Below are 15,301 nucleotides of genomic sequence, written 5' to 3'. Positions count from 1 at the left end.
CTTCCAGACAATGCACGGTTAATGGACCTTTTCGTCTTTTGCTTCGGCGACATGCTGGGTGATATTAGGACGCGCCGCTTTCCGTTGGAAGGCTGCCACCCATGTCTGCAGTGGATGTCATAGATGTGCATGGACTTATTGTGACAAGGATGACATACTTCAGTGTATGTACATCGTGAACCCCGACAAACAAGAGTCCAAAATTAGAAACAGGAAGAAGTTGAGAGTTGAGAAGTTGAGAAGTTGGCGAAGAAAAAGAAGTGCATGATGAAAGAGACGATAGCGGCCTGATCCCTCAGGTGTCAATCCAGAAATTTCAAACTTCTCGAGCCATCTCGAGACGTTACTTGAAGGTGAGGTATATTCGAACCAATTAGATAACAACACGTCTCTATCTCAGAAGTATCCCAATCCGGGTCACGGATTTCACGTTCTCGAGGGTTGCGATCTAAATAGCCAGCATGGATCCATGTGTTCGTCAACATGGCGCACAACCGCCGCAACACGCGTGGTTGATATGGATAGGAATTGCTCGTCCTTAGGTTAGAATAAAATCGGGCTGACTGTCATCAAGGTCTCCTGAAACGGCCCAGGTTGCAATATTCTATTTGTGCCGTCGTGCCTATAGATCTTGACCAGTCTGAGCAGAAAACCTTCGGTGTCTTGCGCTGCGAGCGTGGGGGTCACAAGTAAGTTGCATATTTCGAAGTTGGCCTATGTTGTAGCCTTGGGCTCAATCTTTTCATCTCGTTCCTGAATTGGTTTTTGTTCGAGTCCACGGATCTGGTGAGATATACAGTGCTACTCTATGCCAGTATTCCCAAATGTAATAGCTTTGTAAGGCGATGGTATAGGGGGTATGTTCATGAACGTTGTCTTAAAATATAACTCAGTAGATATACACAAACTCATCATTTTCTCGGTCAGTGAGATCCTCGGCAACATTAGACCCAGCGTGAGCCACTTCCTGTCCAGCCTCGTCTGTATTATCTTCGATACCGTGGAAGTTGCTTTGCATCGAGTGATCGATGATCTGGGCGCTCTTCCCGTTACGAACTCGACGGCGGGCCTGTTGTTGATTGAGGAACAACAGGTTGCCCCATTGAATGATCACGACAGCGGTCAAAGCACTGAAGATACCCAGACAGGCACGCAGACCGGGATGATAGCCGGGTGCCTCCGTTGAAGAAAACAACAAGGGACCCACGATGTTGCCAGCAGAGGTCGCCGCGTTGTACAAACTCATGGCGACGGATTTTTTGGTGCTCCCGGCCGTGTTGCCAATAATCCATGTGACGATCAACGGGTTGCCACCAAAAATGAAAGAGAGCAAGTAGTACCCCGCGAGAAGAGCACTTTGCTCCGACTTTGTACGAGCAACTGCGAAGAGAATGGCGAGGCCGGCAACCACGGGAAGCATAAAGGCGGCCAAGATGGCGCCCTTTAGTCGCGCTGTTTGAGCCAGGAAGCTGGCCAGGAGAATGATTACAAATTGCAGTGCACCAAAGGGCATGGTCAGTAGAGTGGTTCTATATTTGTCGTAGCCCAAACCGCCGAGAATCAGCGGACCGAACACATTGGTCACGCTGGCCCCGATGTTGAGGAGCATGGCCATTCCGATCCAAAGGTAAGTCTTGGGTTCCAATGCCGCTTCGAACACATGGCTGAATTTGAATTCGGTATTACCGGTGCCGGTTTGATTGGCGAGGAGACGCTCCACTCCCTGCGCCTTCTCGGTCTCGGTCAGGAAGCGTGCAGTGGAGATATCATTGTCTAGGCGCCAGTACACGATCGGGGCCGAAACGATGGTCAGCAAACCAACAAAGAGGAAAAGTCTAGACAGAACGGTAAGACGACGATCCAAATCTTCGTTGAAGGGTGCAGGCTTACATTTGCCAGGGGAATAGGACGTCGGACTGGATCTGGGCTAGACCATAAGATAAAGCAGCCGCCACGATGGTGGCTAGTCCATTGGTGCTGTACCACGCTGCGATGCGCAATGGCTGCTCCGCCCGGCGATACCACTGACTGGTGATAATGCTGAAGAGTGGCAAGCATCCGGCCTCGAAGAGGCCGAGGAAAAAGCGGGTAGCCATGAGGGAGCTGAAGTTGTGGCAAGCTGCCATGCATGCTTGAGCAATTCCCCATCCCAGACACAAAGTCGGCATGAGAATCTTGTGCGGTACCTTTACGATGAGGACTGAGGAGAAGGGCTGCCAGGCAAGCTGAGCGATGGGCCCAATAGATCCTACTAGGGAATATTGATTCCCCGTCAGCCCCGTGTCTTCCTGCAAACCGAACGTAGCACCGTATCCGAGTACCGTCTTATCCAGAATTTGCAGGAAGTAGACCCAGATGAGCACGAGGAGAATGGTTCGATCGGTTTTGTGACAGATGCGTTTGCTCTCCTCCTCAGTCAGCGGCACTCGCTGATGTCGGGCCTCGGCCTCGACCCCTTTCCCCATCTCATCGTGAACGGTGTCTGGCTTGGACATGGTGTGTATGTATGGGGTCACCGTAGGAGAAAGCAGCTACGGGCCGACCTTTATCTCAGGCCACCCCCACGTCCAGCAACCTTCAATCTTCCTTCGTGGGATGATCACGGCGTGTGGGGGGGCACATCTGCACATCTTTCCCCGCGTTCCCCCACGTCTCCGCCCGTCTCCGCAAGCATCGTGTCCAATCACTTCAATAGATGAGGTTTCCGTTTGGAGATCGGGACTGAAATCGATGACGAGGGTGGAAAACTGGCCAATATGGAGCTCGGCCGACCTGCTCAGCTCGTAGCCGACTTGCCCTGCCTCGGGCTTCGTAGGAGGAGTGGGGGATCGTCGAACAGGCTGGGCGTGGGATTCGCCGTTTGTCCTGACCCGATGTTGCCGATCGAGGCCTTCCTGCATTGACTTACGAGATATGCTATGGGTGTCTCAATGGTATCAAAGTTTGTGGGGTAGGCCTGCTACACCCGAGGGAGCATTTCCAAGATTTTGTCTCAAGGAGGATGTACAAATATCTCCGCGCTTCGCCAAATGCCCTCCGTATGTCCAAGTCAAGTGCTACATTATTTGTGTCTGGCAGGATTATGACTCGCTTGGCTCGACGTCATACTCTACGTCCGTCCTGATAATGTATTTTGCGCCCTTCCTTACTCCGGTCCCTTCATGTAGCAAGGCTCCGTTCGACTCCCCGTGTGGGAATATCGCAACGGCTCCCATCACAGGTCGCACGGGGTAAGCATTGAGAATTCCCTCTCGCGCAGCTGGCATGAAGAAAGTCGTCTCTCCGCCCTCAAATTCATCGTTGAGGTATAGCAAGAAGGTGTACATAGAGCTCTGCTTTTTTTCTTTAGGTGAGGAATCGTAAACATAAGTGTCGTCGGGAAGGATGCCGGAGGGAGGCCAAGCTCCGTCAATATGGCACCGATACTCGGCACCGGGGACGTATCTGTAAACGCGGAAACGCCGATTGATGCCTCGAACCAGCCGCCCGTTTATGGAAGGTGGCACGTAGGGGGATATTCGCGCCCAGAGTATGTCGTGAAAGGTGGTATCGATAATCCAGTAGAAGTTGTGGGCAAGAATGCTTATGTCGCCATCCTCGCGCAAGGGCGCGTCGGGTATGAAATTGACGGATTCGCCTGCGGCGATAATAGCCCTGCACTCGGCAGGAGATAGTACATCCAGAGCAAGGCCGAGGCCTGGCACGGCGGGATGAGGGTAGTATGTTATAGACGAGCTGACGGGAGATAGTGGGACTGCATTCGGAACGGTGGTGTAGAGGATAGCGGGATGGTGATTGGGAGGTTTGCGAAGTGGGCCGGCGGTCTGTTCGATAATACGGATGGAGGAGGGAGATGCCGGTGCCTCGTTCAAAATAGATTTGTCGAGGACCGAGGCGTAGATCGGGAGTGATGCCGTTGAAGGACGGAGATCCCAGACCGACTGGAAGGCAATAGAAGAGGTTGCGGTTGAGGTCACGGCGTTCGGGTTGGTGTCGATCGGGGTACTGACGCGGAGAATGGCATCGAGGACGGAGAGGAGCTGGGTGTTCTTTTCTTTGCGATCGAAAGCGGGCTGCGTCGAAAGGCCGCTGACGACGTCTAGGTCTCGAACCCAACGACACAGGGCTCCGATCTTCGGTTGTTCGCCCCGTATTCTCATCTCGGCGAGCAGGATTTTAGCGTCGACGTACTTCTCGTCAGCTAAGGCACCGGTAATTCGTGCTGTCAAGTTTGCACCCTCTATCGAACGATTAGTTACGATCAAATTTCCCGAGAGATTGCCTTGGACAGCATACCAGCAGTGTTCACGCCCGTAGTACAAGCCTGGCGGAACTCATAGACTGCCACTCGGAGGTCCTTGCATGCCTTGGACTTGGTCAGGTTGGGGTATTGTGCGAGCGCTGTGAGTGTCTCGGTGGTGATGTCGAGTTCCTCGTCCGCGACGAGTGTCCTGAGGTGCTTGGGCTCGCCATCTAGAGGGGGCGTGAGGGTAGTGGCCTTGGGGAGTTTTTGTGGAAGGTCGACTTGCGCATTGCGCTTGCGCTTGGCAGCTTTGGACTTGGCCATGGTGACGTTGAGGATTGAAAGTGGTGGTGATTTGAAGGTTTGAAGGTTCGCGGTGGACCGAGAAAAGTCGGCCGAGTCCCGCTCCGTTAAACCGCGTTTATGCTCCGTTTTATGCCTGGATTATGCCACATTTGCCCGTACCCGAATCGTTCAACCAAGCGCCCCGCCCCCCCTTTTTGCTAAAATGCACCCAATTTTCATTCAACTATACAGAGTTCTTTGTCTCATTTTTGACGCTCAAATTTGATATTTCCCAAGAAATAAACCCGAAATCGTCAAATGGGTCCAAATTTCAGGCAACATGGAAGTGCCAGCCTCGAAACGTACAAGCAATAAATATTTCTCAATTGATCATGAATCTGGGAAGTTTGCAGAAGAAATACATTCGGATTGATATCGCCGGTATCGGCGCCGACAACGTGTCTTGCGGCGAACCAGCATCGGCAAATTAAATATATCGATTGAGTATCCGATGAAATTCATCAGGCTGTCCTACAAATTGCCAGATTCAGGGATATAGCCAATATAGTCGTATAAAGAGTTATTTTCACCGCTGACTGGCTACTGAGCACTGACCTACGCACCCCACTGAGGTCTCAGTAGGCCTCTACTGACCTGTAATCACCAGGTCGTGTTCCCACAACATCTGAATGCCTGAGGTGTCAACCACCTTCGTCGCTCGCTTTTGTTTCCTTGGAACTGACAGAATAGGAAAAAAAAAGATGACGGATTGCGCAAGGCTAACAAGATTTAGTGAAACTATTGTGGGGCCGTACTGTACTGAGTGAAGGTCAAGTACTGGGGAAACCGGGGCGCGCTTATACTTTGTCGACCGTCGGCATCTCCCGATATTCCGGTCACGTGAGCGGATCTGGTGAAGACCGGCCGACCGTCAAACGGTAATCACTTTACCTACTAACAATTGCATCAGCTCTGTCAACTTCCCCAATATCCCCACAATGGATTACATTTGATTCGTGCCCGCATATTTCGGCTTCTCTTGCAGGATCCATTCTGTATGGCTGGGAAGCCACGCGTATTGTACTATGTGGGGTGCCTTGTACTCAATCTCTGGCCTCGCCCAGGAGAACGGCGCGGGTAGAGTGCAAGGAATTACAAATGTGACATGTATTATGGGTCTCGGTCATCTGGTAAACAAATAGATTTATAAACCGTTGGCCCACACGTAACCCTTCACGCTGAATCTAATGACGCAGAGTGACCACAGCTCGATTCCGCCCCCATTGTTAAATCTAACGACTCTGCTTGTGTATTTTGAAGAATCACAATGGCTTCCAAGCTCGAACAGATGGGGGAATCTCACCATGTCGAGAAAGACCATGACAAACAGATAATGGATTCGGATTCTACTCAAGCTGGCATTCGCACTGATGTTGTGTCGATGGAAGGGGTTGACCACGCCTTAATGGCAAAGATGGATCTCGTTAACGATGTGAGTCACTCATTAAGAAATTCTTCTCTGAAGCCTTTTTGACATATCCAGGCAATTGATCGAATTGGATTTACTCCTTACCATACCAAACTATTTTTCCTCAACGGATTCGGGTAAATGGATCGCATACCCGTCATATATAGGAGATTCTAATGACTGGATACTAGCTATGGGGTCGACTCTCTATTGCTTTTCCTCATGAGCATAGCTGCCGACCAAGTAGTAGCTCAGTACCCTCCGAAGTTCAAACGAGGTGCGCAATTGGGCTTCTATCTTGCCTTGTTAGCGGGTGCCTTGTTTTGGGGCGGTACAGCAGACATCATCGGACGAAAATGGGCATTCAATTTCTCCCTGCTCATCAGCGCCATATTTGCTATTACTTCCGGCGCAGCTCCAAATTATGCCGCGTGGGCCACGATGGTGGCAATCTCGGCATTTGGCTCTGGCGGAAATCTCGTACTGGACACAACGGTGTTCTTGGAATATCTTCCTTCCAACAAGCAATGGCTTCTGACTCTCCTAGCCGGGTGGTGGGGAGTGGGTCAAACAGTGGCCGGCCTCGTTGCATGGCCCTTCATGGGTGATTGTTCTCCTACTCCCTGTCATTTTTCATGCGCTAATAAGCAGGACCAGCGGACTATAGTTGCCCCCTCGACGGCTCAGTTCCATGTACGAATGCCAATAACATGGGATGGAGATACCTGTTTTACACATGCGGCGCCCTGGTCTTTGTCCTAAGCATGTTACGCGTGGTGGTCATCCGTTTCCATGAAACTCCAAAGTTTCTTCTTTGCCAAGGCCGGGATGAGGATGTTGTGAAGACACTCGAAAACCTCGCCCACAAATACGACCGGTCATGTTCCCTCACCCTGGATCAGCTTCAGGCTCACGGTCAAATCCACAGTGCACATGCCCAGAACAAAGCATCTCTCTCCGAAGTGGTTGTACATGTACGAGGTTTGTTCGCAAATCGAACGATGGCCTTGTCAACATGTTTAGTCTGGTTATCATGGGCTCTCATTGGACTAGGATATTCATTATACTACGTTTATTTGCCAGAATATTTGGCATCTCGAGATTCATCTACCGGTGCAAGTTCGACCTACCTCACATGGCGTAACTACGCAATCACCAATCTGTGTGCGATACCAGGCCCTATTATAGCCTCCTTCTTTTGTGAATTGCCTCTTTTTGGGCGAAAACGAACCATGGCAGTTGGGGCACTGATTACCAGTAAGTATCAATCCCAATGATCATTGAGGATAGTCTCAGCTCACATTTTACAGTGATCTTCTTCTTTGGATATACGGCTGTCAAGACAGGCCAGCAAAACATAGGGTTTGCCTCCGCAATCTCGGTCTCGATTAACATTTACTACGCTACTCTGTACGCTTACACTGTTGAGATTCTGCCTTCTGCGCACCGCGGCACTGGAAATGGCATTGCTGTCGCACTGAATCGACTGATGGGTACGGTGTCGGCTCTCATTGGCGCGTTTACATCAACATCCAGCTCAGTTCCTATCTACGTGTGTGCTGCTTTGATGGGAGCTGCTGGTATTCTAGCGGCCTTTTTCCCTCTCGAATCACGTGGAAGGAAGAGCATCTGATCAGAACATGAATTTCGACTACCTTTCTACCGCAGTTTCACAGAAAACCAGGCCATATATCATGCGTAGAACTGCCCGGCAAGCCTCAATATGAGCATCCTTTTTTATCGCACAGACATGCCCAATAGATGGAAAATAACAGCATCATAGCGAAAGCCCACCCTTGTAGTCCAACTAAACCATTGTAAAAAGGGGCTTGAGCCAAGTTCTTTGTCTTTCGGCTATCGAAAAATGAGTTTAGTTCAGACGATAACGGATGGCACCGTCGGTCTCCGTCCACATCGCCCCGACTCCGTGCTGACGAAACGGGAATTCGCCCGCGTGACGGCCTTAGCCTTCTTGCGAGCCTTTTTGGATTGTGGAATGTTCAAGTAAATTGGCATTACCAAGATATTTACTGGATCTGTTACTCTTAATGATAATAAATCCCTGCACATGCTCATTGCAAAGACATTCGCTTCCCCTCATCTGGACAGAGAAGGATAAAAAAGACCCAGCCATAAGGGAACCTTGAAATACAGAGCCGTGCACTTGATAATGAGATTTGTTGTACTTCTGTAGCTACTTTGACCAGTTCAAAAGTTGTGAAATTTCATCTGGTCAGTGATTAATCTACACTTGGGCAAGGGATCCGAACGCGAAAAGATAATCCTCTTTAGCGCTCGCTGTAACGAAATGAACCCTCCAAGACATTATAAAGTTATAATCATAGGTTTCCTATTTCCCATATGCCCCGATAAGGATTTTCATGGTCTTGAAATTGGAAGAATGGATCGTGCGTAACATCCATAAAAGACAGATCCCCTGGAAACCCGGATGCCGACCACGCCAATGGTTCCCGTGGAAGTGATCCCTCATTAGGACCATTTTCCATTGATACCACATTATTCCGATTCCAAGGACCTTGTTCGACATTTCTAGATGTAGCTCGATCGTGTAATGTGCTCGAGTATGGCGGCAGCGCTTGACCCCCATCAGACATATCCACTGCCGTTGCAGAATGATGGAATATTTCGGTCTCAACTGTCAATTGATCGGGATCCATCTGTCCAAGTGGCTGTAAAAATGACGCATCAAAAAGGCCTTCCCCTGGAGGATCGAAGGGCGTCTTTGTGGACTTGTGACAAAGAATATCCCACATCAATGCTGTGTCTATGGAGAGTGTCCTTCGAGGCATCCTGTGCTGAGTTGAATATGGACTGACGGCAAATGCCGATTGGATAAGTCTCTGAATCTTTTGATACTAGATTGGAAGTATTAGGGAGATAAAGAAATAGTGTCATCGGTCCAAACTTACAAGTGACTGGATTCGTGGCCATTTGCTCGCCAAATCACTCAAGAATGTTGTGCAAGTGTCCAATTTTCTTTGCGCGGACTCTCTGACGACTGGATCTGCGGCGCGACAGTAATACAGGTGAACGGTGGCCGCGATCGCTACAGCATGACCAAGGAATGGGTCAGAAAGCTGATACTCCTTTTCGGCAATCATGTCAATCAGGCGAACCGTCCACGTCGTATGAATAAGAGCCAACTCCGAGGATGTCTTCCAGAACGTGTTGGGTACGGCAAGTTGGGCAGACTGCTGCGGTCGCCAAGAGTAAAGAAAAGGATGGTTGAGGACGCTGTGGACTGCGTGATAGGTGAACTGGAGATACAGCCAGGGGCTCCAATACCCACGATCACGATTCAGTTCTGCTCGCGACTGCTCCTGAAACCTGACTGAGTCATAACGATGTGAGGTAGGAAATTTCGTTTCAATATCCATCAGGTGAGCCCCAATGATACAATAGCCAGAGTCAACTGACCACGGTGGTGTCGTATCTCCACTGGCGCAATGAGAGACATATTGCTGCACCTCACTCCATAGCGTTGATAGTTGCACCATATACACCCAAATACCTCCTCTTGTGGTGAAGGCACCATTTTCTTGGGGTATCTGAGGCGGCTTCATCCCCATTTCCCGTGAATAGTCAGTGTTGGCAGCCATGTACTTCGGGCTATGGATGTCTCGCAACATATTCAACTGCATACTGTGCGGCGCATATTGCTGGTTAAGAAGATGGATGCTCCAAAACACTCTTCGCCGTTCTTCTAATTCAGGGGTGAATTTGCCCTCGTGTAATTCGATGTCAATTCCTGCACACTTGGCTAAATTTGTCGCAAGACCGATGTGAAGCCTCGCGAGATGAGTGTCATTGGCTGGAAATGGGATTAGTGAATTACCAATCATTGCTCTAAACCGTGTTCTCACCGATATATTCAGCCATCGCAATCAAGCAGAAGCTTTGCAATGTTGAAAGGTTCACATTGCCTTGGGCAATTCGAAACATGGCATAGCTGCGAGCGGCTTCGGCGTATTGCCGGCACATTTGGTCTGTTCTTCCTTCCAGTGCGGGGCTGTCCGAGTAACATAAAGAGAGACTGAGTATGCCAAATATCACCTCACTGCGACAGTTTTCTGGACGGGCTAAATCCTCGGGATCAAATAGCCATAGAGGTTGCTTGTGGCAGTATTGGAAGTAGAGTGCAACACCCTCGTTAATAATATGTTTCGGCGGCATTGGCACGGGTAGTCTGTGGCCATTTTGAAGGACTGCCTCATCACTGGGCATTTTTTGTATCATGGGCGTCTCCTGGAAATCACCCGACTCCGACGTATTTTCACGGCTGTGAAGACCGCGAGAATGCGACTTAGGGGTACCAACTTGGCGATTCGACCTGGCGGAATCAGCAATGTGACGAGATTGAAGAGTGAAAACTTTTCTTACTCCGGACCTTCAAGCATCAGTTCCATTTTCTCTTCCAGTTGCTGCAATCTGTCTTCCTGCTTTGAATCAGCTTTTTTGCAGCCTAGTTTCCAGGATGACCCGTACTAAGACCCGATCCCCCCCCAACGATCTCTCCAACGTCTCATAGCTTCTGCTATACTGGCATGTCTGTTGCAGTCGCGTGCAGGTTGAGCATGCGGGTCTTTCCCCCGGGCATCGCGTCTTCTTTCGCCTGTAGGAAAACCAGTAAAAAGGGTGTTTACACATGGCTCATCACGGCTCTTACTCACCTACAATTTTCACAGGCTTGATGTGATCTCTTCGTGACACGATTATTCATCAGGAATACCGATAAAGCAAATATAGAGCGAGAGAATTGCAGGTTTGCTGATCTAGCTAAGCATTTAAGGGCTGAGCGCGGGGTTATCGGGTTACGAGCCGTGAAATTTCGCCAGATAACACGAGGGACGATCCACCCGCTCCCACTCCTTGACCCACGCAGGGAAAGCATACCCATAAGCGGAAACTGATGACATAACCCGGTGGGTTATTGGGTTTTGCATATCTTGGAATGGAGTGGCCTGGCCTTTTTAGGGCTGTATCGATTGAAAACCAAACTAGGGGTCCTTCATAAGCTTCAGCGCCGTTCCCTTCCCTAATGAAGCGAATTGTAGACGTTTCGGCTGAACTCTTGACAGTATCCAATTTGGAAATAATGAAAGTTAACTGAGGATATCAAACGCGATTACATTAAACAATTTGAATTTACCATTCCAATTTGCTAGAGCCCTCCGTGGAGCATGCCAACCCTGAGCAAAAAGCAATATCCTCTGCGGTTGCCTCACCGGCCGAATGCTGCCGAGCCGGCCAAATTTCCTTCCTCTCTTTTCGCTCCTCGTCACGATGACTTTTAAGTAGAGTTCTGACAGTATTTTGGAAGAATAGCGGAGCGCTCTCCAGGCGAGGGTGAAGTTGACCATTAACAAAAACACCAGCATTCAGGTTTTTCTGGGCAGCATTGCAAAGATGCTTATCCTCATCTAGGACTCTCTTAAAGAAGGAATCAATATACTCGAAGTCATGATCCGAAGCATCGTTATGCCGGTAGACCTCGTATTCCATAGAACAGGTCCCTGCCGACGTCGGGACGCATCGCATCATGTAGAAGAAGTGTGGTCTAAAGGAAAAAAGCATATCAGTACGCGAGGATTGTTGATGTTTCAAGACTTTCAGAAGAAGCTACTCACGAAACTGTCATGCAGGCATTAGGGAAGTAGTAAGTGCTCGCATTCTGGATATCATCATCCACTTTGCCTTCCTTCGGTCGTGAGAAATGTTGGATGTGCCCAGGGGTGGAAATGGTATAATAGTACGACAGATCGGCTAGATTCGCCACGTCGGGATGCGCAACAGTGCAATGGTAGCATTCGTTGTAGTTATCAGCAAGTGTTTTCCAATTATAATTGCCGTTCATCTGCCATGTGTGGTCGAATTTGTACTGGCTGAAGTCGAATATCTTGAACCGCTCCTGTGTGTCGACACCCTTGAAATCTTCTTCCCACGGGACGGGACTTGTAGACGAGTCGAGATTGACCCAGATGAGGCCCAACGCATCAGTGTGAACATGCACGGGGAACAGACTCTGGTTCTCTTTCTGGAATCCAGAAACGTCATCAAACTTCGGGGCCTTGGCCAGTTTTCCGTTGAGGCCATAGGACCACCCATGGTACTTGCAAGAAAGGATTTTCGCATTGCCCTCGTCTTCCGAGACGAGGGGGAAAGCTCGATGGCGACAAATGTTGTGGAATCCGTTCAGGTTGCCCTGCCGATCAAGGCAAAGCACAAAGGAGAATCCCGCCTCCTCGAACCGAAGGAAATCACCTGGCTTCGTGAAGCGCAGCTTGTGGGTGACCAAGATCCATTTCTTTGAAAAAATAGCCCGCCTTTCCAACTCGTACATTTCTGGAGCATGATACCAGGATGCAGGAAGAGCCTTCGGTGGCTCATTTGGTAGCTTTACGTCACCTGGGGCGGGCTTGTTGTATCCAAACAAAGATGCGACTGCTGCAGCCATGGTGATCAGTTGTAGTCTGCAGACGATCGAAAATTGAAGACAAAGACTCTCCTGATGCTCATTAGTGACGCGATATGTACGACTTTGACTTTCCGTGTCCTCTGGCTCAATTTAAACCAATGTACGTTGAAGGTCGCCGATCACACGACGACATACTAGACACGCGAGAAGAGGCATGAAACCCCGAATAGCATTGCTTTGACTCGGAATGATACCGACGGCGACCCCGCCGTGTCATCATGTTCGCGGATAGCTCCGTTATCTGGCAGTTCCAGTCAGCGCGTTTGACGGCAATTGTGTCACAACTATGCAACCTGCAATGCTGGTTCGGCCCGACGGGGCCGATGCCGATCACGTGGGCGCGAGCCACCGGTCTCCCCGGGCCTTCTCGTGCCCACCAAGAGGGGGTGTGCACCGTCAACCTCTCCAGGAACAATTTTAAAGCAGTGTTCCAATGCACTGGCGATAAGTCTAACTTACCGGAGGGGGGATAACATGACTTCACGGATGGGCTACCTGCATCAACAGCCCAAAATACAAGGGAAATCCTGAGCCGCCATCCTTCATTTCCAATCTAATATATTTATTTGGTAGCTTTCTCTCAACCTCTTCAACCACGGTAGGTAATGATGATTATTCCTTATTTTCAATTGAAATAGAATAGCAAAAAGAACATCCTACTCCGCATCATAGAGAGCTTAATATTTAATATTTAATATATTGCACCTGAGGTGATATCTTCGAATAACTCGGTCTACTTTCTGTATTTGATTTAAAGTTTACCCATAGCCAACTCCATTCACGACAACGTCAGCCGTCTTTAAATAGTAACGTGAGTTGTGTTGCCTAATACCGGGTTTCCAACGATACCGTGTGTCTTTGGCGGCTGTCAACTATATTGCGAAATACAGTGCTGATTCTAGACCGGAGCAACAACACAACATTCCCTCGGCACTCGCTACGGTCGGCTCTTTGATGATAAAGCTTACTGATACATAGTCGCATCCGCACGGAGAAATCCGGTCATGCGTACGTGGGCAGAGGCATTCACTGTATGATATCCGGGCAACGTCCGATTGGTTTGCTGGCCTGGGGCATGTATGATAACCTATGAGGGTTTTCAGCAATATTTCTCTTGATAAAAATCTTCTCATTTACTTCCGAAGCCGCCCGACTGACTACGAAGGTAAAAAGCTACGCATCCTTCTAACCTACTCTCAAGTCGAAAACTCAAAGCACCATGGGATCAATCGACGCCCCCGAGAATGGGTCAAAATTTATTTTGACGGCGGAGGCCTTGAACAAGGCTCTGCCCGATATGCATATGGCCACAAGAGCCATTCATGCCGATGACTTTGTCAGTCCCCATCGTGCCATCGCTCCCGGAATGCACACAGCTGTAAACTTTCGTTACGCGCGCGACCCAGAGGACCTTGTCCCGGAGGAAAACAAGGATGTAAGAGCCCTGGAATTTACTGTGCGGTTCCAAATCACCATTCTAATCAGATGTAACAGCCAAACGCTCCTTATGATTCCCACGTATATTCTCGCTACACGGCTCCAAATTCCAATCGTCTGGAGATCTTGCTACGTAACATCATGGGCGGTGAAGTGATCACTTACTCTACTGGACTCTCCTCCTTCCACGCGATGGTCGTTCTCCTGAACCCGAAGAAAGTCTTCATCGGAGATGGATACCACGGGTGCCACGGAGTTCTGGACATTATCCATCGATTGACCGGGGTGCAAAAATTGGACTTGATGGACGTTGATCAAGCTGGTCCCGGTGATATCATTCACGTTGAAACGCCTCTCAACCCCACTGGCGAGGCTCGGAACCTTGCCTACTATCGGGCCAAGGCGACCGAAAGGGGTGCCTACCTCACGGTGGATTCTACCTTCGCACCACCCCCGCTGCAAAATCCCCTCGATTTTGGAGCCGATATTGTGATGCATAGCGGAACGAAGTATGTTGGCGGTCACTCTGACATGCTTTGCGGAATCCTGGTCATCCGTCAGGACCACGTGGAGGAAGGATGGCTGAAGACGCTACACACAGACCGCCAATACATTGGCAGTGTCATGGGAAGTTTTGAGGGTTGGTTAGGTATCCGCTCCGCTCGTACTATGCAGCTCAGAGTGGCGCGACAGGCGCAGACAGCAGAGAGACTGGCTGCATGGCTACACCAGGGGCTTAAAGACACCAATTCTGTGGTCGGGAAAGTTCTCAGTCATGTCCAGCATGCCTCGCTACAGGAGGATGATCTAAAGGACGGATGGCTTCGGAAACAGATGCCTGGTGGATTCGGGCCCGTTTTCTCCATGTGGACCAAGAACCCAGAGCACGCCCGTCGACTGCCCACTAGAATGTTCGTCTTTCAGCATGCGACCAGCCTTGGGGGCGTGGAGAGTCTGATGGAATGGCGGACAATGAGTGAAGCAGGCTGCGACAAGAGGCTGCTGCGAGTCAGTTGCGGTATCGAAGAGTTTGGTGATTTGAAAGCCGACATTATTCAAGGCATGGAATCGATATTACGAAATTCCGCTTAATATGTATCTGGATTAACTGGGAGTGGTCCGTTACATAGATGAAATCAAAGTCAACCCGTTCAAATGGTTTCCATAAGTTTCTTGAAACCTCCACATCTAAAACTTCAGCAATTTCATGTCGAATTGAATAATCATCAGCGGGGGACTCATGAGAATACAATTCGTACGTGTAAGGAAGGACCTTGCATGCTTGCCAGTATGTCTAAAACTGCCTTCTAAGTTGTGGATGATTGCAGATTTAGTCGGAATTGAGATAAAATACCATGGTCATTTCAAATTT

General features: G+C 49.5%; 6 protein-coding genes across 6 annotated transcripts; 2 read left to right on the top strand and 4 right to left on the bottom strand.

The window, feature by feature from the left end:
- Positions 1-889: 889 nt before the first annotated feature.
- On the bottom strand, positions 890-2,495 carry N7498_006807 (putative MFS transporter; the record flags this gene model as incomplete). The annotated part of the gene is made up of 2 exons (XM_058453869.1): positions 890-1,835; positions 1,891-2,495. The coding sequence occupies 2 exons, from the start codon at positions 2,493-2,495 to the stop codon at positions 890-892; spliced, it is 1,551 nt and encodes a 516-aa protein (XP_058308060.1).
- Positions 2,496-3,080: 585 nt separating this feature from the next.
- Positions 3,081-4,567, bottom strand: N7498_006806 (prolyl hydroxylase family protein; the record flags this gene model as incomplete). The annotated part of the gene is made up of 2 exons (XM_058453868.1): positions 3,081-4,240; positions 4,297-4,567. The coding sequence occupies 2 exons, from the start codon at positions 4,565-4,567 to the stop codon at positions 3,081-3,083; spliced, it is 1,431 nt and encodes a 476-aa protein (XP_058308059.1).
- A 1,288-nt stretch (positions 4,568-5,855) lies between these two features.
- Positions 5,856-7,629, top strand: N7498_006805 (MFS transporter; the record flags this gene model as incomplete). Its single annotated transcript, XM_058453867.1, has 5 exons — positions 5,856-6,020; positions 6,072-6,133; positions 6,188-6,600; positions 6,654-7,253; positions 7,307-7,629. 5 exons carry the CDS (start codon positions 5,856-5,858, stop codon positions 7,627-7,629), a joined length of 1,563 nt encoding a protein of 520 aa, XP_058308058.1.
- A 1,279-nt stretch (positions 7,630-8,908) lies between these two features.
- N7498_006804 (fungal specific transcription factor domain-containing protein) lies at positions 8,909-10,423 on the bottom strand (the record flags this gene model as incomplete). Its single annotated transcript, XM_058453866.1, has 3 exons — positions 8,909-9,828; positions 9,881-10,347; positions 10,398-10,423. The coding sequence occupies 3 exons, from the start codon at positions 10,421-10,423 to the stop codon at positions 8,909-8,911; spliced, it is 1,413 nt and encodes a 470-aa protein (XP_058308057.1).
- A 739-nt stretch (positions 10,424-11,162) lies between these two features.
- Positions 11,163-12,471, bottom strand: N7498_006803 (iron-sulfur cluster-binding protein, rieske family domain protein; the record flags this gene model as incomplete). Its single annotated transcript, XM_058453865.1, has 2 exons — positions 11,163-11,574; positions 11,645-12,471. 2 exons carry the CDS (start codon positions 12,469-12,471, stop codon positions 11,163-11,165), a joined length of 1,239 nt encoding a protein of 412 aa, XP_058308056.1.
- Positions 12,472-13,711: 1,240 nt separating this feature from the next.
- N7498_006802 (cystathionine beta-lyase) lies at positions 13,712-15,021 on the top strand (the record flags this gene model as incomplete). Its single annotated transcript, XM_058453864.1, has 2 exons — positions 13,712-13,927; positions 13,987-15,021. The coding sequence occupies 2 exons, from the start codon at positions 13,712-13,714 to the stop codon at positions 15,019-15,021; spliced, it is 1,251 nt and encodes a 416-aa protein (XP_058308055.1).
- Positions 15,022-15,301: the final 280 nt, after the last annotated feature.

Source organism: Penicillium cinerascens, assembly GCF_028974065.1.
Source record: "Penicillium cinerascens strain IBT 15544 chromosome Unknown contig_6_segment0_segment0, whole genome shotgun sequence".
In the NCBI taxonomy this organism is placed as follows: Eukaryota; Fungi; Ascomycota; class Eurotiomycetes; order Eurotiales; family Aspergillaceae; genus Penicillium; species Penicillium cinerascens.
This window is presented reverse-complemented; position numbering and strand designations above follow the sequence as displayed.